Source organism: Trachurus trachurus, assembly GCF_905171665.1.
Source record: "Trachurus trachurus genome assembly, chromosome: 3".
Lineage (NCBI taxonomy): Eukaryota > Metazoa > Chordata > Actinopteri > Carangiformes > Carangidae > Trachurus > Trachurus trachurus.
The window spans coordinates 15,427,818-15,453,206 of NC_139893.1; the positions used below are offsets into that span (position 1 = coordinate 15,427,818).

The window sequence follows — 25,389 nt, forward strand, 5'->3', positions numbered from 1 at the left end:
CACACACACACACACACACACACACACACACACACACACACACACACACACACACACACACACACACACACACACACACTACAAGTATCCCAGCCAGTTTATCTGGCTGGTGCTGAGATGTCAGATGGTCACAGTGGCTTTACCAAAGCCCAGCAAAACCATGTGTGTCTGTGTTAGTGCGTTAGTGCGAATTGTGTCGTAACTCATCCATAAATGATGGGCCCGTTTGCAGGATGGTCCCCTGCCTATTCATATTTTAGGTTGCCTAGCAACCGTGGGTTTGCTGAAAAGAGGGGGATTATTCTGGTGAGGCTACACCTCTGTTCACCCCATCAGTCTGTTCATTTTTCTCTCTTCACTATACATGTCAAAAATTCTGTTTCTTATTTGCTGACTTTCTAACTCCCTGGCTCTGCTAAGCTCATCCCCCTCCATGCTCGTCTCCTTCTACTTCTCATTCTCTGCTAATTGGCCCTAATGAAACTATGATGTAAAATCCTTTTCCTCTGAGCTCTTTATCAGAAGTGAAGCGATTTACAGCTGGATTGATAACACACAAATGTACTCACTTGTTGTAATCTAGCCCGACCATGTGCCTCATCTCACCTCTGTGTCACCTAAACCCATGTGTGACTGCAGCCAAATCCTCACACAAATACATCCAAATGAAAACAGGAAGAGGAGATTAGCTGACAATGTGACACAAAGACCAGAGAGATGTTTTCTGGGTCGTGCACCAGTCAACAGTTTTATGCTGCGAGAACATCTGACTGTTTTTTGTAGAATAGTTTCACTATCCTCTCGGCTCCACTGGAGACGCTTTAAGAGCATTTCTCACCATGACAAAGGTAGACATATTCAGACGCCCACGCTGTGCTGAGAAGAGCTCTAATTAGGAGACAGAAATAATAACAACCATGTGGGTCAGCCCCATTTAAACACCCTCATGCTTTTCTGTAATTAGAGAAATAACATTCAAGCCTGTGAATCCATCAACATTTAAAGACAAGATAAGTCCCTGAGAATTATATGGACTATATCTGTGTGGTATGTGAATGGTTGAATTCATATATTATTCTTATTATCAACTACTGTGAGTCATGAAAACATTTAAAGGGATAGTTCAACATTTTGGCAAATTGGCCCATTGCCATAATCCCTATAGAAGTAGGTTCGTTACCTTTAATTGTCGGTACAAGCTGTGTTTAGAACGGCGGAGCAGAGCCGTAAGCTGCTCAGAGCTACGCTACGGAGGCTAAAGGAATTTCTTAGTTTCCCTCATCAAACTCATCAAATACACAATCCAACAACTCCAAAACGCTCTTGTGGACAAGTTGTGACCTGCACATTCACCACGTATGAGATAATAACAGAACGTTATGAGACAGAGTTGTTTTAGAGATAAATGCAGAGACTGCTTGCTGAAAAACTGCCCCTGACGGGAACGCGCATTAGCAGTTTTGCATGAATTTACCTCTAAAACAACTCTGTCTCGTAACATTCTGTTATTATCTCATAGCGTGGTGAATGTGCAGGTCAACAACTTTGGAGTTGTTGGATTGTGTATTTGATGAGTTTGATGAGGGAAACCAAGAAATCCCGTGAGCCTCCGTAGTGTAGCTTTGAGCAGTTTGCGGCTCTGCTCCGCCGTTCTAAAAATAGCTTGCACCGACAAATGAAGGTAACGAACCTACTGCTAAAACTATAGGGATTATGGCAATGGACCAATTTGCCAAAATGTTGAACTGTCTCTTTAACGTAAAATTTAGGGTCAGTGCTGCTACTTTACTACAGTATTACAGTAATAAGAGTTTTTTTCACATTGATGTGATGATTGACAGTCAGAGGATCCCTGAGAAATAAAGATGCAAACGACACTAAGAAAGACAAGTACTGAACCTTCTTCTCTGAGCAGCTGTCAATTAAATTTAAACACAATAGTCCCGTACTGTCTGCACTCTCACGGCAACAGTTAGTCTCACTTGTGTGATCAGATATTGTTAATGTGAGATGCGGTTTAGTTAATTAATCTAATTAGTATGCTAATGAGCTGCTCTCCATCAGATAAAAACATTGTTTGGAGGGCTTGATTTCTAGTTGATATTCAGCCTGCAACTTCTCCACTGTAGAACAAAGCCAGGGGGTTACTGATGGTTTTTACAATACACACACACACACACACACACACACACACACACACATGCACACACATGCACACACACACACGCTTTATCTCTTGCACCCGTTGTTTTGCTCTATGAATATGATAAATGAGAGACCCGCCATCAGTAGAACAGCTTATAAAAACAGACAAACCTCTCCAGTATTTTTTCCCAGCCATGTGAAGAGTGACAGTAAACGTCTCTTTCCAGGTCCAGGAGGTGTTAACACAAGCACGCTAACAGCCTGAAAGATGCACATCAAATACAGCCTGCAATCTGCCACTATTCAGGATAGTAACACGATCTAAGTTTCTTTAATCTTTTACCGTGCCTTAATTATTATGAGTCAGAAGTCTGTGTTGTGACAGAAGTCGAGTACCCGTTGTTTCCTAATTTATTTGTGTGTGTGTGTGTGTGTGTGTGGGAGTGATGCTGAAAGACCGACGAAAACCAAGAGCGACATGTGTTATGACAGGGGCAGAGTACTCATTTTGTCACACTGTGCAGGGAATTAGCAGTGTTTGTGTCTCTGTGACTGTGTGTGGTTCATTTGAGCTCTCAGTCACATTTTTTGACCTGCTGCGTTGATACTTTAACTTCCTCACAGCACTTTGGATACAGGGTTTAAAACACGTGGCGTCGCTTGGCTGTCACACAGATCTATGGCGATCTTGAGGGAGATGTATCGCTTATTGTGTTTTCTCTTGAATATCAAATATGCTGGCACAAATAACAACGTAAATCAACACTGAAAAATCCCACAACAGTTGGGCGTGATGCTTTCAGCGGCTCGGCAGGAGGAGGCTCCTCTTATATTTTCCAGCCACTGACAAGTTAAGATTTCTCTCAGCCTTTATCAGCGTGGCGTCTCTGCTCATTGATCATGCTGCAGATGTGCTGTGATGCTGCAGATGAGAAGTGATGATGTGTTTTGTTTGTTTTGCTGGTTTGAGGGAGACGACGCACACATGCGCCGATTCCCAAGGAGGAATTTGTAGGATTCACAAGAAAGTTTAACATTAAATCACAGATGAATTTCTTCTCTCTCTATCTCCTCCTCCCACTGCTCCTTTCTCTCTTCCCTGCTCCTGATTTATCCCTTCATCTTTCTCCTCCATCCACTCCCTCTCTGTCTCTCCACCTTCTTGACTTTGCTTCATTTATCTTCTCTTCCCTCTTCACTCCTCCATCTCTTCCCCACTCTTTTCCTTTCTCACTTCTCCCCCTCCCCACCCTCTGGCTCTCTCTCTATCTCTCTCTCTGTCTTTCTCTCTCCTGCCCTCCATCATCCCGTCTGTTCTCTCAGTCTATCTCTGTTAAACCATGACTGCAGGCCAAACTGTGTGATGGTGTTTGAGGGAACAAAACTGCAGCTCAGAGCCGTTCGAGACATCAACCCTGACGAGGAGGTATGAACAACAACGACAAAAAACCCCGCTTCATCTTCACAACATTAACAACATAAGAGTATAACTGTTTTTATTGACTGTGATGTGTGCTTTGCTATTTGAGATATTTATTGAAGGTTTTTTATTCACTGTTGTTATTGATGGAGCGGCCGCTGCCAAAGGCTGTTTATTGATGCATAATCTGAAACCATATTATATTCCATGTACTTAGCACCGCTGCGGTTATTGTCTGAATTTTATTGTGCAAGCAGTAATAAATGTTGATGGATGTCTGGTGAACTTAACTTTATTAAAGAGTTTGGAGCCGAGTGAAATATCGCTGCAGCACAGACATGACACATCCGAACTTGGCAGCGTTTTCTCCAATTTTCCATACTTCATCATCCCTCCTGACTATATATGTAATGAGATGCATCCACGCCATCTGGACAAAGACACATGCACTCTCCCTTCTCTCCAAGCTCAGTTTACATAAACTCAATTGCAAATATCTTATTTGTTTGCACACTGAACTGCAGATAACGTGATCTGCAGTGTAGCAAACATAACAAAGTAATATATCAAAGACGCAAAATGAAAATGTAGTAAAATGGAAAATGTTCTCTCTGTGTCCAGCTCACTATAAGTTACATTGAGACGTTGTCCCTGAATGAGGATCGACAGAGACAGCTGGAGGACCAGTACCACTTCACCTGCCGCTGTCAGCGATGCGACTCTCAAGACAAAGTGAGACACATGATTGTTGAGCATTTAGAAAAACACAAACTATAACATGCACACAACAATACAAGTATGACCGATAATGAGAGTAAGCACATAAGAGCATTAATTAGATTTTATTATTTACACCAGTTTCTTGCTATGGATCTCCTCAGGCTGCTGGTGGATACATTTATGAATGAAATATGGCCATGAAATACAGTCGACCTGTTTTTGTTTGTCTCGCCTGAACATGTAAAGAAACAACCATCATTGTGTAGCGAGCACCTGTCAGTAATGAAACACCATGGCTGACTACAATATGCAATATGAAAAACTCTTGGCTGATAAGAAATTCACATTATGTTCCTCCTCAAATCAGTTCTAACCCAAATTTGTTAATATTATAACTAAATATTAAAACTTGTGGACCAGAAATACAAATATAGACAGACACATGTATGCACTCTCTCTCTCTCTCTCTCTCTCTCCCTTTCCCCCTTTCCCTCTCCCTCTCGCCTCACTCTGTCTGTCTCTCTCTGTCTCTGCCACTGTTGGTTTAAACAGTGTATCAGTGCGTAACATGCTACAGTGTACCTTTTCTTGTCCTCTCCTCCTTTCCCTCCTTCACTCTCACATCCTCTCTTATCTCCTGCCAGTCCTCTTCCTCTCTGTCACTGTGTCACGCTCCACCTCTTCACCCCTCCACCCCTCCACCTCTCTACCTCTCCACCCTTCCCTGACCGCTTACTGAAAAATGAGAAAAAATCATCTTGTCTTTCAGCTGCAGTTTTCTCTTCCATCCGTCTTCATCCGCTCCACTCTTCCTGTTCCAGTGTCTCGGCGCTTTGTTCTCAATTTATGTTTTCATTTCTCTCTCTCTTTTTTTGTCTGCCTTCATTTCCACCGCTTGTTTTTTTTTTTCTCCATGTGCTCCATATGGCACTTAGGTCTCTCTCTACCACAACACAACCCACCTTTGTTCTGCATACAACACACACACACACACACACACACACACACACACACAAGTGCTTTCTGTCATTCTCCCTTTCTCGCTTTAATCTTCAGATGATGATGGCAGGCTGCTGGGCTGTGACCCAAAGTTGTCATGCCGACAGATGATTGTTGACATCAAACCTGGGAGATGGTGTTTGTGTGTTGTTTTTTTCCCACTGTGCACATGCATGCTGTGTTTGTGTGTGTTAATATGCACACAAGAAAACTTTTATTACTCAGACATGTTTGTTGCTTCTTGACTCACTCTGTATTCCTCATAACGCTGCTGTATAAGCCAAGTATGCACATGAAAATTATTGTTTTAGACATCAGCATCTACTCTCTGCCCAGGATGGACTCATGCTGTCTGGTGAAGAAGCAACATGGCGCCAGCTGAAGGAGGCGCTACCCAGACTGGAGGGGCAAAAAGCAGATTCAGGTATCCTTTACAAGATCCCCACTACAGCAGCGTCATCATCCATCAACCACCTTACTTATGGGATGATGAGTTGATGCCTCTTCACTAATAATATTTCAAAAGCACTGTGTTGTGGCTTATTTCAGGGATTCAGGTCTGCATGGCAGCGTTGAAATGATGAAACGTTATTAGTAGTACCATATTTTTAAAAGGAAAAATGTGAAAGGTTCATTTGAGTGACACTCTGGAGACAATTTTAGTTCACTCACTAGTGTCTTGGATTACAGGTTAATGTGCAAATGTAGATCCGTCTCATTGTATCAGTATTTCTAAAGCTCCAAAAGCAGATGATACTTACATCGAATCAGTAAATTTGAAGCAGTGCAGCTCATATACAGTATGCCGTGTGCCTTCATGAAGGTAAATCTGACCCTTTTCGACTCTAATTCTGACAAACAGTGAATAATTATGTATCTGAACCCAATTATCAGAGTACAGCAGGGTCAGATTTATCTGATTCAATATTAGAGGTTTTACGCAAAAATAAAGACTTAAGATTTAAGGTTTTACTTGCACCAGTATAAATGTTGTTCTTACTTAAATGACCCTTCAGATTGGGAAGCACTTCTGCAGAGCTGTAGTGATTTGTTATCGACCGTTGGTGGTGACGTGCCTGAAGAAAATCTCTACAAGCTCAGATTGACAGACATGGCTTTAGACGCCTCCATCAACCTGGGACGCTGGGAGGAGGCTTTGAGATACGGGATGAAGACACTTCCGGTATACAGGTGAGTGCGTGTGTTTCAGCCATGTATCCTCAGGCTTAAAGGAAAACCTCCCCTGCCTTTAAATCTAGATATATGTTGGAATTAGAGACTTTCATTTTCCTGATTCCAGTATGGACGACAGTGTCAGGAAGAGGACAAGAGTAATTCTTCCAGAGTGCATCTGAAGTGCAACTCGCGGCAGACTTCGTAACTGTCTGTGTGGATTTATCACTTCAAATAACTTTAAAGAAATAACTTGGGCTGCTACTCAGTTATGACACCTTCATAGTCATCATAAATCTTCCAGATTATGTTTTAGTCTCAGACAGATTACTGGCAGAGGTTCAGAAAGATGTGGGCAAGGTAAGGGTTGCTCAGTATCTCTGTAATCTGTTGGGATAAAATGGATGCGTTGCTTGTTTCTGAGGTTGAAGAGGAGAATCAGTGATACTGAGCATTGAAAGACTGAGAAGATTCCCAAATGAAAAACATTTCACTTCTCTGACCTCAATAGGAGACGTGGATCTGCTTGTGTTATCCCTGTGTAGGCGAGGTAAAGTTCGTCAGGACTGGGTTCAGAAAGTTAGAGCAGAAGATGGAAAAAAACTGAAAGAAAATTTCAGGGTTGAAGTGGGTAAACTGAGAAGAACTTGAACTAACTTATTTATGTTCACATCATCACATATCTGTTGATCAAATGATGAATGGAGTTGTGTGGACGGGCTTCATGTTGTTTGTTTATGGAGGCCTATTGTACATTTTATTATACTGCTGAAATGAATTTTACACACTATGATGTGTGTTTAAAAAACAGGATTTTAAATAGTGCTTTATTCTTTAGCCCAGCTACCAGTGTCTTCAAATCTCTGAATGCAGCATAGCCACCTATTATTTTCTTTTTCTGTGCATCAATTAGTCAGCGCCTAAAATATGTTGTATTCTAAAAGTTCAAAGGGGAAAGGAACAAAAGAAAGTCAGTAAAGTGATGTAATGAAGGAAAGTGTTGGTAAAAGCAGGAAAACAGTGAAAGAAAGATAATTTACGTGGGAACAAGAGAAGATGAAAGGGAGGCTGTAAGAGCACATGTGATGAATCGACGTACAAAATCTATTAATGAATGAAACAGATGGAGTTTCAAAAAGTCTGTGGTCTTTCAACCTGCATGTCAGATTACAGTAAATTGCATCAACATTTTTCACCTCTTTTTCTCCGGTTTAGGTTGTCCAATCCCCAACACACCCCAGACTCCTCTTCCTGCAGTGCATTTCACTTTTGTGCCTGTGTGTGTGTGTAGGTGTGTGTGTGTGTGAGAGACACAGAGACAGAAAGAGAGACTAATTGATCTTTTGTGAGGGGCAGAGCTCCAGTGGCACAGCCTTGTTCTCACACTGACAACAACATATCCACAGGAGGGGAAACAGCAGCGCAGCCTATCAATAAATAACTAGACAAGAGAGCGGCAGAAAGAGAGAGAGAGATGGTGATGAGAAGAAGGAGATGGAGAGTTCAGTGTCATTTGAAAGAAAGTGAGAGAAATGTGTCTGAAGGAAGCGCAGGCGAAACCAAAGTGAGGGATGGTTGTGGGCGGTTTTAGGGAGGGAGCAGAGAGAGGGGGTTAGGTGAGGGTGGGAGTGAGCAGCAGATAAAAGAAAAGTAAGGGAGGGGCTGAGGAGTGTGGGGTGAATCACTAACAACGACCTGGCGAAGAAATGAGGAGGGGAGACGAGTGTGCAAAAATGGGGGGAAGCGACGTTATAGTGAAGAAAAAAAGTTGTATGGAAAAACACAACAGAAAAGTGAATGTTAAAATGAGGAATGTGGTCATGAACGGGATGAGAGGAATGCACCGAGCGTTATCCTGGCAAGGAGAAAGAGAATATGAGAGAGAAACCGTTCAGGAGAAATAAGTGAGAGAGTGGGAGGAGGATCTTCCATATTCATCTCCTATCTTCCTCTGGGCTCTTCAGATGGCAGAGAAGAAAGATAGCTGCAGGAGTTCTCCGTCTCTCTCTTTCTCCTGTCCTTCCCCTCATTCTGTATTCCTTTCTTCTCTCTCTCTCTCTCTATGCAGGTCTTTTTTTCTGCTTTTACTATTCACTTTGTGATGTATAGAGATGGTTTTCCTCCGCATTGGTGCACAAATAATGCTCAGCAGCTTATTGAATATATGCACGTACTGTGCATATTTTACTGCCTCAGACACCTTCACACAAACACAATACAGAGGTACATGAACGCATTGTCTGTGTATCAACAAGTGTGCTGTGCATTTGCACAAATAAAATAAATGTTTTCTTTCTCCTGTTCATTATCTGACAAGGTTTTCCTCAGGGCTGCACTGATAGAGAGCAACAGCTAAAACTGTTTCAGCAGTGTACAGCTTCAATGATTGAAGGCCCCTCGTCGGAACTGAACCTGAGACACTCAGGGTTCATGGTCGACGAACCTGCTGCATTATTACAGACCTCCTGCTCCATTCTCTGGCTAAGCTGACAGCCACTGTGGGAAATCACTGACAAAACAAATGAAAATGCCGCATTCATTTCGCATTGCGAGCAAAGTTTTGCTGAGTGAAGTTTAACAAAAATGCTGAATCTTACTCTTCCCATGAAGCCACCGAAAGCACACTGATTTGTTCTTAATTCATGCGCTGAAATGCAGAACTCCCCTGGGGTGTCAGCCATAGTTAGTGCTAATGTTTGGATTGCACAGTCTACATTCTTACATTGCTTTAAGGAGAGGCGTAAAGATCAGTGGTCTCCAAACCTGTCCATCACCACCAGGCCGCGAGGTGGCAAGATAAATATGAGGGGGTCACAAGATTTACAAGTTTGGAAAAAGAATGAAAAACATTCAGGCTTTTCAACTCTTGTCTTCTCAAATCTTTTTTCTTGCTAGATACTGGATAGATTTACTATTTTAACCTTAAAATTCAACAGTGTGAAAGGGGAGCATCCCTCTGTGGGTCATATATATACACAACTTAAGATGAGAAGTCGTGAGCGAACTTGTATCAATTAACTAAATAGGCAAAAGAGTGATTTAAATCTTATTTAAATGTTCATTGTTTTAGTGACAGGTGCACACTGGTACTAAGGTACAGTAGCTAAACTGAAAATACAAACCTGAAATTACTGTTGCACCGGACAGAAAATAAAATACAATTAATAACTCATTGATAACATTTCCTTCATGTTTTTGTTCTCCTTTGTCAGTTTTCTGCTTAACAAAATAATCTGTTTCACCCTCACAAACAGCAGACTGTGGGTCTTTTGCTCCAAACAAGAGCCTCATTAGTTCCACAGCATTTGCCTGGAAATGCTACACTTTTCCACAACTATTAATTTCTCCTTCTTGCCCCCTCTCATGCTCATAGCTGAAGGCAATGGCTTTCTAACTAGCTGCATACAGCTAGACTATATTTCTCTTCAATTTACTCTCCCGGGGAAGAAAGGAGGGGAGAATTCAGGAGACAGCACGTTAATGAAATTATTTTAATTGCTGCGTTGGTTCTATATGCAAAGAGGAAATATAATTGCAGTTTGGTCTTGATGTGAATGTGTTTGCATGTCATGGCTGCTTGAATCACTGGCTTGGTAATTAAATCAATATTTTAACTTGTTATTATTCATGGAGGACTAATGTTGTTGGTTTAGTCTTTGAACTTCCTGTTTAATGATTCAATTTTAAGCGCAGAATCAGGGACCACCTCTGTAATTGGTAGGCTTGTCAGTCAGTAGTTTAGTTCGGCTCGAAGGTATGAACAAATGGGCTATTAGCTCTGTGAGCGAAAACTGTTGGAAAATTATCAAAAAAGCTGCAGAGTTTTAAATGACTCTGGTTGTGGCCACTACGAGTTAATTAACTTTGATTGTATTGGGTTTAGAAAACAGACGTTTCTTTTTAAATTACAGAGAGTGCAAAAACTTTTTAGCCTCAGGAAGTGACTGTTTTCAGGCCGTGAAGAAATAATCAAGATGGATTCTGTGTTAATAGGAGATGCAGAGCGGTTTCTATTTACAGTTGATTGAATTGGGAACATATTGAACCCTCTTGTGATTTGTTTACTCTGGGGAGAAGTGAAATCTGGCAAATACACCAGATTATGGAGGGTGAAGTGGATTCAGATTGACCTTATCTTTGTGTGCATGCATGCTCATACATCAATGCTGGCATTCATGTGTGTATTCATGAGTCTGTGTTTATTTACAGCTCTTTGTGTTGGAGAGAGAGAGAGGGAGAGACCGCGCTACTTAAACGGAGAGGGGGAATGGAAGTAGAGAAGGGTTTCTGCTTTGTCAGAGAGCATTTTAATGCCATCGTTAAGCAGTTATTTAAAATTAGAGAGAGAGAGAAAAAAACATACCAGTGTGGTTAATCAAGAGGGAACAGGAAGTAGAGAAAAGGTTTAAAGGGGCAACAGAGGTAAGAAGAGCAACGAGTGCAGAGCAGCAGCGGAGAGACGGCCGACTGATATCGCCAACGTTAATCCCTGCAGTTAGCGGGGCAAAATACACAAATATAAACAGGTAGGAGCAGAGCAAAGGAGATGTGAAATAGGAAGAGGAAGCAGAGATTAATGGAGGGGAAGAAGAAAAGAGGATAAATGACAAGCAGAGTTGAGTAAATGTGTGTTTTGAAAATTCCAGTGTTTACTGTCAACAAAGCTGCTTCCTAAGAGTCCCAGATGTGTAGTCGTCTTTATAGGACTAGGAATGTCCCAGTTCTCTCCGTGTGTGTGTGTGTGTGTGTGTGTGTGTGTGTGTGTGTGTGTGTGTGTGTGTGTGTGTGTGTGTGTGTGTGTGTGTGTGTGTGTGTGTGTGTGTGTGTGTGTGTGTGTGTGTGCGCCTGTGCCCGCCCATGGATGTGCTAAAAATTGATACAAATTATGTTTTCATATGGCGTTTTAATCGAACAAATTTCAAAGTTCCTTTATGAATTATAGATAGAAGTGTTTTTTCTTTGCATGTGTTTGTCCCTTATCCCTTATATTGAGTTTTCAGAGACACTGAAGAGCAAAGAGTTGCATGAAAGTGGTGCCAAATATAGACAAGTGGAAACTATAACAAACACACACAATACACACTTGTAAAGACTTGAATATCCCATTTTTCTCACTGTTGCGAAGACGGTTTCTCTTTCTCGCCCATCCTCCTTACTTTGTCTATGTATCACACTTCACTTGCACACAGACACTGAGCAGCAAAGCAGATTAGTCCTGTTCACTGAGTCATCATATCGTCGCAGGTCTGTGCTGCGAGTGTCAGTGGATTGCCTCAGGGATCAGAGAGACACAAAGCGAACTGACAAATTCAGGCAAACGGTTAAGTGCATATTTCTGTGTTGATACTTTATGTGCGTACGAGTGAACATGAACGGTCTCAAACCATTCAGTCTGATTACTTATCAATCTGATCTCATAAAGCTGCACACAGTAAAAAAAAAAAAAAAGCCTTACTGTCAATCCAGGTTCATTTCAAAAAGTCATCTTCTCATTCTCATGTTGTGGGGAGTTCAAGGGTAGCGCCAAAAATAGGACGAGAGAGTTTGCTCCAGTTATCACAGCATCGCACTGCTCAGCTTCCTTGGTGCTTCCTCGGTGGGAGATTGAGGACGATTATTGAACCAACCACAGATTTTGTAGCTCATGATCGTGTCCCTCAGGGTGTCTTGTGTGGGTTGACTGAACTTTTGATATCAGCCGTCCAGCTGTGTAGAACCAGAGGGAGAGTCGCTGCTGCATTTTTGGCAGTGGGTCATAATGAAAGCTCCAGGTAAGGTAATGTAATGTAACCTTATGACCAGGACCTGGATAAGTGACACAGAGTAAATAGATTGTGGTTATGTTTACTGATAATTAAAGCCATTTTGATTTTATGCACTAGTTTATGATTTATAAGTGTCGGTTTAGTCTTTTTCAGCAAAATAAATAACAATTCATAGGATATCATGAAAACATCCACATGACAGGAATGAAACAATAACAGATCTGTGGGAAAGTTTGGTCGAAGCAGCAGAGGATGATTCTGTTCTCTGACTGTTTCTCTTTCTGTTTTCGTCCTCTTTCTCTCTCTCTTCTTTCAACAGGCAATACTACCCCGATCCCCATCCTGTCCATGGAGTCCAGCTGATGAGAGTGGGGAAGCTGCAGCATTACCTGGGACAGGTCGAGGACGCTTTGGACACATTCAAACAGGTGTGAGGGATGAATACCCACTACGTTTACATGCACAGCTTAATCGAGCTATGCTCAAAATTCGAATCGGACTTCTGTCCTTGTCCCAGTTTACATGCAACAGAGAAAATTTAATCACTGACGGTGACGGTGCCTCCTCAGGCAGCAATATGCATTGTTTCAGCGGGTTAATACTACCCCCCCGTCCTGTTGACTTTTCTGTCACCGAGTAAAAAACTGAATATAAACAACTTCATAAGCTTAATAAATTCTCAGACTAACGCGTTTACATGCACTCAGTTGTACAGTTATAGTCGGATTAAGGCAATAATTCATTTTTTCAAGTGGCATGTAAACGTACTGACTGACTGGTGCATCCATTGTGCTTCACCACGTGTTCTTGGCCAAACAGCTGGCACGCTCTGTACTGTGAGTGAGTGATGTCGTTTCTCCTCTCTCAGGCCTTTCAAATCATAAAGCTCACCCACGGCGACGACCACACTCTGACTTCGGATCTGTCGATGAAGATGGAGGAATGTCGCGCTGAGATGGATCGTCACTAATACACAGACAAACTGATACTTGACTTATTTTCATGCAACTCAATGTACAGATTTTACTTCCTGCTGTAATGATCATTTAATAATTTTCCTAATCAACATCATTTCTGGTGAATAAAAATGAGTGTTTCATAGCTGTGTTCGCAGTTTTATATTGAAATTCTGACTTGTAAATACCATCAAGCGAGTGGTGATACTTGTAGCCTCTTATTCTCTCTCTCTCTCTCTGTCCCTGTTTTTCTCCCCCATTCTCTCTGTTTGCAGGCCCCTGACTCCTGTGTGTAATCTTTAGATTCCATCATGATGAATGATCTCACAGCCAACCAGTGTTTGGCTCCCTCACCGCGTGTGTGTGTGTGTGTGTGTGTGTGTGTGTGTGTGTGTGTGTGTGTGTGTGTGTGTGTGTGTGTGTGTGTGTGTGTGTGTGTGTGTGTGTGTGTGTGTGTGTGTGTGTGTGTGTGTGTGTGTGTGTGTGCGTGTGTTGTTTTTGTAAAGTCTAGTTTTGAAAACATCCATCTTTCCTCCATACATATCCATCACACACACTTCCCATGTTAATCCCTGTTTTTGTGCGTCGCTCTGTCAGTGTGCGACCTCCAAATTAAGCCCAGAGTGTGTCTGTGATGGAATGTGCTTATGGGTCTCTCTCTCTCTCTCACACCCACACACTCTCTCCCTCTTTCTCTCTCCCTCTCTCTCTCTCTCTCTCCCTCTCTCACACACTTCCGATGTTAATCCCAAAATTCTAGCATTTGCAAACTGATGACAGCGCTTCCTCTGAGGGGGGGATGGATTAGAGTGACATTATGTTTGCTTTAAGGTTAAAAATAATACGGTTTTTGCTTTTCTGACACTTTTTTCTCCAGCACTGTGACATGTTAAAAAGCCCAAATCCTTCACCCACCCTGGATTAGTCAGCGGTTTGTTCAGCATGATTCGTCATAAAAACACACTCACATGAGTCATTTTAGTTTTTTCTTAATTAATGACAATAATTACAGAATTACAGTGTAAATTATGGCTGTAACAGCAAATCCTCCAGATTATTTCTCCCAGTGTGTGTTGGAGAAAAAGAGCGAAACGTTAACGGCACCTTGGGGAGATTTAATGAAAGTAATCTAAAGACTGAATGAAGATGTGCGGTAATGACAGTCGTGGTCCGAACGGTCTGTCCTGCTCTACAGTACCGCTGTCTACCTCCATTACTCACTTCATTGGCTCTGTTGCTTTCTGTCTCTCACTCTCTTCTCACCTCATAACGGCCATCAAATTAGATTTACTATCGCTTAACCATAACCGTCTCCCTCTCTGTCACTCACTGTCTCTCTCATTTTCTGTCTGTCTCTCTTGCTCACTCCTCGATGGCTTTCATATTAAATTCACTATTCGTGCGCGTTTCGTCTCTTTCTTTCACTCACCTTCCTGCAATTTATTCTCCCCCAGTTTCAATTTTCACTTTCATTCTGGAGATACTCTTTGTGTTTCTCCCTCTGCACCACTTCACCTCTACGCTCTCTTCATCCCACCCCCTCTTTATCTTCACATATCTCCTCTCCATTCTTATTATGCCTTTACTGAAATTCACACTCAATCAAAATGCAACCGCACAACTGAAATTGAAAACCCGGCAGGCGTTGGACCTCAATCTCATTCCTTAGTTGATTGGCAGGTCTCACTAAGTTTTCTAATTCTGGTTAATGTTTTTTCAACACCTGTAATGTTGAGAGAGACAGAGTTTGGTGACATAGTGTAGTGTGAGCATTGGATCATGGGAGTTGGCGTCACCACTGTTGCTGTAATTGCAGTCAGCTTCTTCCTGTCAGGAGTCGTTTTTTGCAGGGATCTCTCCACAAAGGTCTCCTCCTGTCCAAAAGAGAGCCGCTGAGATACTTTTAAACTTTGCTCAGCTTGTTTCTGTGAAGTTTAGCCTGATGACTCAAATCCTTCATCCACTCAGACAACCACAAGGCTTAGGCGTGTGCAAAGGGAATAATTACAGGTTTGCTTGAAACTGAATGGAAACGTTGCGGGATGCTGTAGTAGGTACACAGCTCAGCAAACAATATGACAAATTCTTTTTGCTTTTAGATGTTTAATTAACTTAGAAATTTCGCCTTTTTATAGGTGAGAGTCACCAGTTTGTGTTTTACTGTTTCTCCTCTCAGCTGGTTCTTCATGCAGAGACATATTATACTGTGGTTTGAACATGAAATAACAGCCAGAGACTGTAGATATCATCTGTACTGTACGTCGATATCATCATCTCTCAAAGATCGTTCTCCGTTTCAAGATTCAGTGATAAGGAGCGTATGTTTATGATTTTCATCTAACCTCTCTTTCTTCAATGAAAAGGCAAAACAAACCATATTTCACTATTAACCCTGTGTGTCTCCATCACATCCTCCATCATCACCTTTCCATTGTTCACCCTTTGACTGGTCTTATTCATTATCAGAGCAGGCTCTTCAGACTAGAGATGCTATGAAAACTTTACCATGACTGTGTTGTAGCTCATTAAAAGTGTGTTAGTGGCCAAGGCTCCAGCAGAGGAGATGCTGGTCAAAAGTGCACTGCTCTGTTTCGGGCTGCCTGCGCTGCTCTGGCGCTGTGAAGGATGTATTCTGACTCACCGAGCTGCATTGATGTAGATTACCAGTCTTCTTATTACAGTATAGTTGTCCCTAATGTTTTTACCACACAAAGACTAAACCTGTTCCTTGACCTGAACATCCCCACATCATTTATAATTCAAATTGAAAACAGACCTGTGAAATCCCTGTTTGTTGATCCATACTTAAAATCTCAATAGACATAGAAAGGAAGTCACTGCACTGGAGAGGTAATCGGAGAGACATATGAATCAATATATCCACTGCTTGTCTTCTTCCTCCATTTTCCTCCTACCAGCACAAAATGAAGTGCTCTAAATCTGCCGATTCACCTCATTACAAATGGCCATTTTAAGTAGTTGGAGAAGGAAACTACCAAGAAGATTAACTTGTATAAAAGAGGAATTACTTGAAGACAAAGGCTAAGTGGACCTAACAATTGTCAAATTAGCTTCCAAGCTCGGGGACAACAACAACAACAACCTTCGATGCTCGACATTAGCAAATAAATTAGTCTTGCTACCCTGGGCAGAAAATTAAACTCTTCCACTTGCCTGCGGTAAATGATTTAGCAGACAGGTGAGATCAGAAAGGAGAGCACAAATCCATTTGTTGGGCCGTGATTGCATATTATTTGTCAAAAAATTGCAGAGGAGATCATTCCCTTGCTTGTGATTTTGCAAATTATCCGTTTTTTCTAACCTACAATTTCACAAGTATACTTGTTTCTCTGCCTTGTCTTCCCTAAAATCAACCATTTTATTTCCCTTGCACCACTTTTCATGCCTCATTTCTGTTTTCCCAGTCTTCTAAATTGTAATTCTGTCTTTCTATTCCTTCTCCCTTGTCTCTCTCGTCTGTTCTCTCCCTCCTCTTTCTCCTATTATATTCCTTCCTTCTCCTCCTTCCTGTTCCCTGCTGTGCTTGGGTGATCAAAGCAGGCTCAACGGGGCAATATGTCACCTAGAAAGCTGCCTACAGGGTAGTAAAGGTCCACACACACACACACACACACACACACACACACACACACACACACACACACACACACACACACACACACACACACACACACACACACACACACACACACACACACACACACAGCCTAGCTTTGAAGGTAACTTGCCAGCTATTGTCATAAAACAGCAAAATGATGTGACTCGCATCATGTGGTCATGATGTGACTGTGGTGTCAAGAGGAAGTGGTCGATTGGCTCGCTCTCCAACACAGTCACAGCTCAAGGAGGCTATTTGACAGCCAGCTTACGTAAAACCCCCTTAAATTCTCCATAATATAAACATACTTATCTATTCAGTTTGACTTACACTTCTTCTTCTTCCCTCCAGTGCCTGTTAACTTGCAGATAAACATCCATGAGTTCACTTTCAGACAGTAGGAAAAAAAAAATGCTTCAAATAGCAATTGTGTCTGGAGGCGAGGTGTCACGCTTTGAGAATCCCTGAACTAATCATAGTAAATAGACAAATGTGAGTCAGTGATGAGATGACAAAAGCACTGAGATGCAAATACACCACACACAGCTAGTACTATCAAGGTCTGTGGAAGATTCCTTGAAGCCACTGGCTGCCATCCTCTAAGTAGTTGTTATCCCACATTTGATGGGAGGTCTCGAATCCTCTCTGATTGAAGCTGGAGGCCGATCGCATTCTTCCTGCTACACATTTGGCGTTGAGGACTAGTGACAACACAGTTCACAGCAGGCCTGACCCCGCCTCTAGTGACTTCTCTCGGAAAATAAGAAGTCATACAGAAAAGTTCAAGTCCAAGCCAAACACACAGTGCATCCCTAGACTTTTAAACGGGAAACATGAGACCTTCCTTTATGAAAGGAAAGGAAAAATGCCGTCCCACAATCCCATACCACTACTGAAACTGAAACTGAAGCTCAAATTCATATTTATAGATTTATTCGCTTTCTAATTAGTCCAGTTTGGAGTAATCATGGACAAGCAGGTTGAATTTAGTTAACAATGTTATCAAAACAAAATACTACATAAATTTTGTTTCATTAAATCCTCTGACATTGTGGAAAGCACTAAAGGGAATCTTCTGTTTTAATTATATGTAAATGTCAGGGAACTATAAATATATCATAATTATTATTTCTATTTAATTAGTTGTTTATTTGTATTTTGTATTTTTCTTTCAGTACCTTATTTCAACACTTCAATTCTGTTTTCTGATGATGTTCCTCAACCAATTCCCATCCACGATCATCACTTAGTTTCCCCTGGAAACACTTTGTTGTGTTGTGATTCTGAGGCGTTTGTTTAACTTGATGTTTTTGCAGCGCATGTGATAACGAATGGATGAAGACGTTTTGTGGTTTTGCACCATGTTTGTGTCTTGGCATATGTTTCTGGCTCTCATGGCCACCGTAGGAACCACCTCAACCCCTATGACACAGAACAAAAAGAGCCCTCATGCAGTCATATGTTGATGTGTGAGGTTAAACACACAGTTTATCCTCTTTCATCCTGTTGAAGAAAGAGGAAATTACATTGACTTATTTATTGGTGTTGGGCAGTGACGTTTTTCAAAGTGCTTTACAATATTTTTCTTTTTTTTCTACCTGAAATTCATTAGATGAAGTGAATATAATGCATGAACGTTTAATTCTTAATGCATTATAGAAAATAGTCCCTGTGAGAGACCTGGGGTCATGTTTGAAATGAATATGTCATTTTACATTAACATTTCCATTCATTCATTTGGCAAATGCTTTTATCCAAAGTGGCTTCAAGGTGAAGAACAACACTAAAGCTACAGGAGACCTTCATACCACATCTACTGTATTTACCAAGTGCAAGATCAGGTAAAGAACTGCATGCTGGGTGCTAGTTAGGCATGTTAGGGTGAGGTGAAAGGAGGAGGAGGAGGAGGAGGTGCACTTGAAAGAGATGAGTCTTTTTGAGGACATTCTTGAAGATGTAGAGGGACGTCTCTGCTCTGATAGCTTTGCTTTTCCCACCAGCAGGAACCAGACGATACTCTCTAGAGATCAAGAAGATGAGTGGGGGGAACTACAAATCACTTTGAAGGTAAGCAGTAGTGACGTGAATTTGATCGGGTGGCCGTGGGTAGCCGGTGCAGGTTGATGAGCACCAGAGTGACATGTGCCCTTTTAGGCTGATTGACGACCACACGGGCTGTCAGACTCTGAACCATCTGTAAAGGTTTGACCGGCCATGAAGATGAAGGGGAGCCTGCCAGGAGGAAATAGTAGCAGCTGGGCGACGTGCTGAGTCAGGTAAGGCCTGATTTAAACAAAAAATGTTGTATAGAGCGAAGAATCATGACCGCGAGATGGATGCAACGATATCAGAGAAGGCAAACAGGTCGCCCAGGGTTGTTGGGGAAGGAGATTAAGAGCTGATATTGATATTTATAGTATGCTGGAGAGACTTATTTGACCAGATGAGTAAGAGTTCAGTCTTAGCAGGAAACTTTAAAAAGAAATAACATGATGTGACAGAAATCTCAGCTGTTCGTTGCATCTGTCATAAGATAATGTATTCCAGGGAAAGTGGGCCGACTGCGGGAGGTGGCAGCAGTGACAACAGTTTCTCTGAGCTGATCAGTCGTTTCTCAGGGTGACGGGGTTACAACCTGCCTGGCAGAAATAACTGGATCACGACAAATTTAGAAGTTCCCAGAGGAAACAATTAAAACCACTGAAGCTTTGTAGTGATGAACAGTAGACTACCTGACAGTGGCACATCCCAAAAAGTCAAGGACTGTTAAAATGGAGCCAGAACTGCTGTCACCTTGTGTCCGTTTGGCTGCTGTACATGGACAGAGGAACACAACAAACTATTGCTACTGTGGAAAAATGGCTTTAAATGAATTTTCAGTATCTTATTCAAAGTTAGTTGTTAAAAAATAAACATGAATTGTCCCATCTGGCTTATTCAGAGAATGTTATCAGGCAAACAGGTAACTGTGTGGATGATTAGCAACTGTGACTCCAGTTTGTTATGTGCAATAAACAGCTAAACAGAGACAAAAAGTGCAGCAGATATTTGTGTCACATTGTAAATTCATAGCCTGTTTCATGTAGATCTTTATTAATCTATGATGTTTGTCATCATGCAAATTGCGGGTATTTCATTGGGATTGGACGAGACCACATGCCAGATGTCCGACTGGTATTCTTGTGTTGAAACAATGAAGAGTCAGATGTCAAAACTCTTTCAATACATTCCTTTATTTACATCCCTCCATCTTGCTCTTCCATCAACACAATGTGTCGGACCACATTTCTAAAAAAAAAAACCAAACAGAAAATCTGCAGAGGACAGTATGATCACAGGCTTGACGGGTGGAAACAACACACCCGCAGCGAAAAGCCTGGACTTCATCATTTCATCATGTCGTAAACCGACACAGACAAACTGGTTTTCATCAGTTCTGTACAGATTTTCCCACGTCCATCCTTTAAAACTGAGCAGAACTGAAATGTCCCTCACTGCTAGATTAAATCTGTTTTAGTAAAATGTGGCCTGACCCAGACGTAAACACACACTAGTCTTTGAAAGATGCTATGTGTCAAATTTCCAGATAACACATTATAATTCTTTACTTTCACAAAAAATTCAACAGCACACATCAATTTACTCTTCACTGACTGTATGTTGTTGTTTTGTTTGTTTGTCTTTAGTTTTTTGTCGTACAACTTGACATAAAATATGAATATTTTTCAATGCACCTGGTAAAGAGTGCATCTCTTTTTGCTTGGTTACCTCTGATGATGAAGGAACCTGTATTCCTGAAAAGTCCACCAAAACCAAAGGTGTTTATTTTTTAGAGTTATTGCTAGAATTATAAAGCGCTACCATAGTTCATTTGGCAGTGACACATGGAGGGAGAAACCTCACACATAGCATTTTAAAACAGGAAACAAGTACAGGCCATTTAGCTCATCCAGAGGTTTGGGTTCCCAAAACATCCACTGCGAATTAAACAAGGCTGTAGTTAATACTGGTATTTCATTTAAGACAACACAGCTGTTTTCATGCTAAAACATTTTCATCTTCCCATGTAAAAAAAAATCCTTTTAAAATTCTGCCGAGATCTCAGTCGAATGAAGCTTCTTGTGCTGGAACCAGGTGACGGCCCTGGATGTGGAAGTTTATGGAAACCCAAACTCATTACAATCCCCGACAGGAACAGCAGGAGCAAATGATATCAACAGAAAATATATAAAATAAAGATGAGCGCATTATATGTTATGTGTACAGTATATATTTATATATGACATGGGCTCAGCAAAGTATGTACAGGTATTTTCCTTTTCTTTAATGCATAGTAACTTTTTAAGATCATAAGGTGTAAATAAATAAGAACATTAATAAGCAACTCTGCTCTCCTGAGCTCAAATAAATAAACACTTCATTCATGACTTGCACAGTGAACTGGGAGATAAAGGAAGCAAGAGGAGACCTCACAGGAGCCACTTTGCCCACCTCTGCATCCAGTCTGTCAAAGCTTCTGAGTTTCAGGGGTAATTTCTCATTAGGTTTTTTAATGGCTGCCACTGCAGGTGTGCATCATATGCAATGAATAACTGTTTTAATAACTTTATGCAGGAATGAGAAGATCAAAACCTGAAACATTCACTGATATTTCTGTGTGTCAGTTCAGTGGAAAACGTAAAAACTGAATTTGATAAATTTAGCACTACGAAGCTTTGACAGGTCATCTCGAGATCACAGCACTTCCTCTCCTGTGATGTCGACTTGTTCTTTTACCTCTCAGACTACAAACAGGATCTCCCAGAATGCTCTCTGCTACCCGGGCAAAGGGCGTTCAGAGGGGAGGGTGGTGGTGGATGTCGACAACAATAGACAGAGATGTAGAAGAAGCATTCGAAGGGTATTGTTCTGTATCTCAGAGGGAAACAGGCTCTTTCAAATATTTATATTTGTACAAACATTTAGATCATAAACATCTCAAGCACCATAGATAATAATATGAACAAATTTTATGTGATGCTATCCATCCAAAATAATGGAACCAGGCAGAGATCTATGCCTCATAATTTGGTTATCACCCTTGTCTTTCTTTACTAAATTCCTTTCTTTATGCTTTTAGTTGTTCCTTTCCTTCTTTATACAGCACTGTAACTATTCAAATAGTCAATGGGAACTTTTCAGTCTAATTTCACTACTTCATCCCAATAATATAGAGACAAAAGCCCTGAAAGACCTGACAGTGAAATTTTAGGTTCTGCTGGATCATTTCTCCATTTCATCTGCAAAAACATCCCCACGCAAAAATTAGATCCATTTTTTTTCTTTGCTGTAATGTTTGAGAAAAAAGTGAAGATTTTTTTTCTTCATCTGCAAAAACAACATCTGGTGATCAACGATGGGTAACTGATTAAATATTATACTTTTAAGATGAATTATATACATCCCATTATTAAAATGTTAAGATAATTTAAAGTGTTAAAAGTTCAATCACTGCTGACTTCCCTATTCTCAATTGTTATTGCTGGCTCAGTCTTTCAGGGCTTCTGTATATAAAATGAATATCAATGTGCTTTTCTCCTACTTTTGTCTTCCTCATAATTTACTATTAAATCTCTGTATAACTATTTCCGTTATCCTACTATCATACATAGTCTCTACATGGTCCCATTGCACTCAAATAAAAAAAGGATACCTTATTATAAAACACACACATTGACGAATCATTCAGTTTCTTTTAGAATAGAGCAGAACAACACAGATACAAATAACAGACAGTCCGCCTGTCAGTCAGTCAATGGATGTACTCAACACTGGATCAGAGAAAAGCATTTTCTTTTCCACGTTTATGTGACTCAGATGTTTCATTGCTTTGTGAACATGAAAAAGCCATCACAACTGTATCGGGGGGGAATATGTGGTACTGTATGTATACCCCAGAGGGTCAAAATTCAGATGTGCTCTGTTTTTGAGTTAAGTCAAGGAATGAAACAACACCACAAGACCCTAGCGGCAGTGTTTTTTAATATTTTTTCTTCTTCTTTTTTTGTTTTTGTCTAAATGCACATTACTCTGTGTCCTGGAAAAACTGTGTATATTTTTCAAAATTCAGGTTTTGGTCCTTGCAACAGTTTTGTTGTTTCGGACAGGATTTGATGTTGGTCTACACACCCTGTAGGTCGTCTTATAACATTTTCTTTTTGTTGTTGTTGTTAGTGATCAAAAAGGTTTAAATTTAGCCTAATCTTTCATCAATATACCAAATACAGTTCAAATATTAACTATTTATTTTCTTATAATATGATAATATCAAGCACCGACCCATAGGAAAACATCATCACATTTAATAATGGCTATAAATTCAAAGATTTTCCAGGGACACGGATCTTTGTGTGTTTTTTTTTCTATGCTAGCACCATACTTACTGCATGTACACATAATCAGAGAGAAGGAGAATTGGTCTTGGTATTGTTGAAATGTTCACAAGGCACTTATCTAAATCATTTTCTTTGTCCTACTGTCTTTCTCCTTTAGCAACTGCACAACAATACCAGGCCACTCTGTCGTCAGCACTCTGTATTTACAGTCAATGGCTCTCAACTGTGTGTACTCTAAAAAGTGCTCTTCCAAAATGATGGTGGGGGTGAGTTGTTGTTTTTTTTCTTCCTCCCCTTCATCTCTCCTTCACCCTTCTCTGTTTAAAAAAAAAAGTGGCAGTTTTTGTTTCTCTCTCCTCTCCTCTGCTTTCCATACATTCCTAAATGTTCAACTGAGTCCGAGAGGCTTCTCAGCGGTCCAATTATTCAGTTCTCAGGCAAAATGCGGTCACTTGATCATGTTTGATGTGGGTTTTTTTTTCCAGTCTTGCAACCATCTGTCTGCCCCTTTTGGGCAGCCATATTTATCTGATTCAAAGTAGCCTGTCCATTAGATGCTGTTCAGCGGCTGTTTCTGAGGTTGTTTACAAAAATCTACAAGCTCATCTGTCTGTTGGCCTGTTAGATGTCCGCATTCCTTTTATCCCTCCATCTCTCCATCTCTCCATCCATCTGTCCTTCTGCCGACTTACATTTGGACACATTAGATGACCGGCATGATGAATCGAGTGGACAGTCCATCCCTGTGTCCCCTCCTCCATCAATCCAGTCATCCAATGAGATAGTGATTACTTAGGAGATATTTTCAAAGTGTGTTGGATTAATCAATATCTAATAGAGTCCAGCTGTGTGTCTACCTCTCCGTCCTCCTGCTCTCCTTCTCTCCCGCCGTCTACCGGTGTCTTGAGGAGACGTCGAAGCAGGTGATCATCATGAGATGGGCTTTGCAGAAGTTGACTCTGGTCTCCAGTTTGTCCGTCACCGTCTCCAGAGCCTCTAAGTACTCGAGGGAGTCCACTTCATAGACCTGCTGAAGCTCGACTGGATATTGGACAGAGAAGAAAACGTCACACAGTTGTATGTACTTTGGGTTGATTCATCAATTTAAAAAGACAGAACTGTTGACATTTGATATTTTTATAATTATCAACAAATCCCAGTTAAAGGGATAGTTCAACATTTTGGCAAATTTGCCCATTGCCATAATCCCTATAGTCATAGCAGTAGGTTCGTTACCTTTAATTGTCCGTGCAAGCTATTTTTAGAACGGTGGAGCAGAGCCGCAAGCTGCTCAGAGCTACGCTACGGAGGCTCATGGGATTTCTTGGTTTCCCTCATTTTACTGCACAATCCAACAACTCCAAAACGCTCTGGTGGACAAGTTGTGACCTGCACATTCACCACGCTATGAGATAATAACAGAACGTTACAATACAGAGTTGTTTTAGAGGTAAATTCATGCAAAACCGCTGATGCGCGTTCCCGTCGGGGGCAGTTTTTCAGCAAACAGTCTCTGCATTTGCCCCGAAAACAACTCTGTCTCGTAATGTTCTGTTATTATCTCATAGCGTGGTGAATGTGCAGGTCACAACTTGTCCACAAGAGCGTTTAAGAGTTGTTGGATTGTGTATTTGATGAGTTTGATGAGGGAAACCAAGAAATCCCATGAGCCTCCGTAGCTTAGCTCTGAGCAACTCGCGGCTCTGCTCCGCCGTTCTAAAAATAGCTTGCACCGACAATTAAAGATAACGAACCTACTGCTATGACTATAGGGATTATGGCAATGGGCCAATTTGCCAAAATGTTGAACTATCCCTTTGAGACAAAAGCGTGCCAGTGAATTGATCCAAACTACTACTATTTGTCTGTTAGTAAAAAAACACTGTTCAAAAACAGATTCAGCTACAACGCTGGTGTGACATATTCTTTTATTATGACAAACGCAGACTATGTTTAGTTGTTTTGAATCTACCTCACATACATCACACTGCTGCTGTAAATATTCAGTCGAGCACGTCATGTGTCAGTCAGCAGCTGAAAATAGTTTCTACTCACTGTTTATTTCCATCTGAGTAACAGCCAAAAACTAGTGCCCAGCTGTTTTAGAGCAGGACTCGGTCTTTTATAGATGAAACTCTATATTTGTGGCCCATTTTAAAAGTGTGAGTCATGGTATGATGTCAAATATTGATACAGACAACTACATTGTTGTTTTTGT

At 41.1% G+C, this 25,389-nt stretch overlaps 2 protein-coding genes across 2 annotated transcripts in view; one reads left to right on the forward strand and one right to left on the reverse strand.

The window, feature by feature from the left end:
* The window catches only part of smyd3 (SET and MYND domain containing 3), an 84,238-nt gene extending 71,016 nt beyond the window's left edge, over positions 1-13,222 (forward strand). The window contains exons 7-12 of the mRNA XM_083994809.1: positions 3,469-3,571; positions 4,187-4,297; positions 5,621-5,708; positions 6,301-6,475; positions 12,542-12,650; positions 13,091-13,222. Coding sequence (XP_083850935.1) covers positions 3,469-3,571; positions 4,187-4,297; positions 5,621-5,708; positions 6,301-6,475; positions 12,542-12,650; positions 13,091-13,192 — 688 coding nt within the window. The 3' untranslated portion in view covers positions 13,193-13,222. The remainder of the gene's footprint in view (positions 1-3,468; positions 3,572-4,186; positions 4,298-5,620; positions 5,709-6,300; positions 6,476-12,541; positions 12,651-13,090) is intronic.
* A 10,841-nt stretch (positions 13,223-24,063) lies between these two features.
* The window catches only part of kif26ba (kinesin family member 26Ba), a gene marked incomplete at its 3' end in the record, with an annotated part of 72,808 nt that continues 71,482 nt past the window's right edge, over positions 24,064-25,389 (reverse strand). Inside the window, exon 28 of the mRNA XM_083969317.1 lies at positions 24,064-24,212. Coding sequence (XP_083825443.1) covers positions 24,064-24,212 — 149 coding nt within the window. The remainder of the gene's footprint in view (positions 24,213-25,389) is intronic.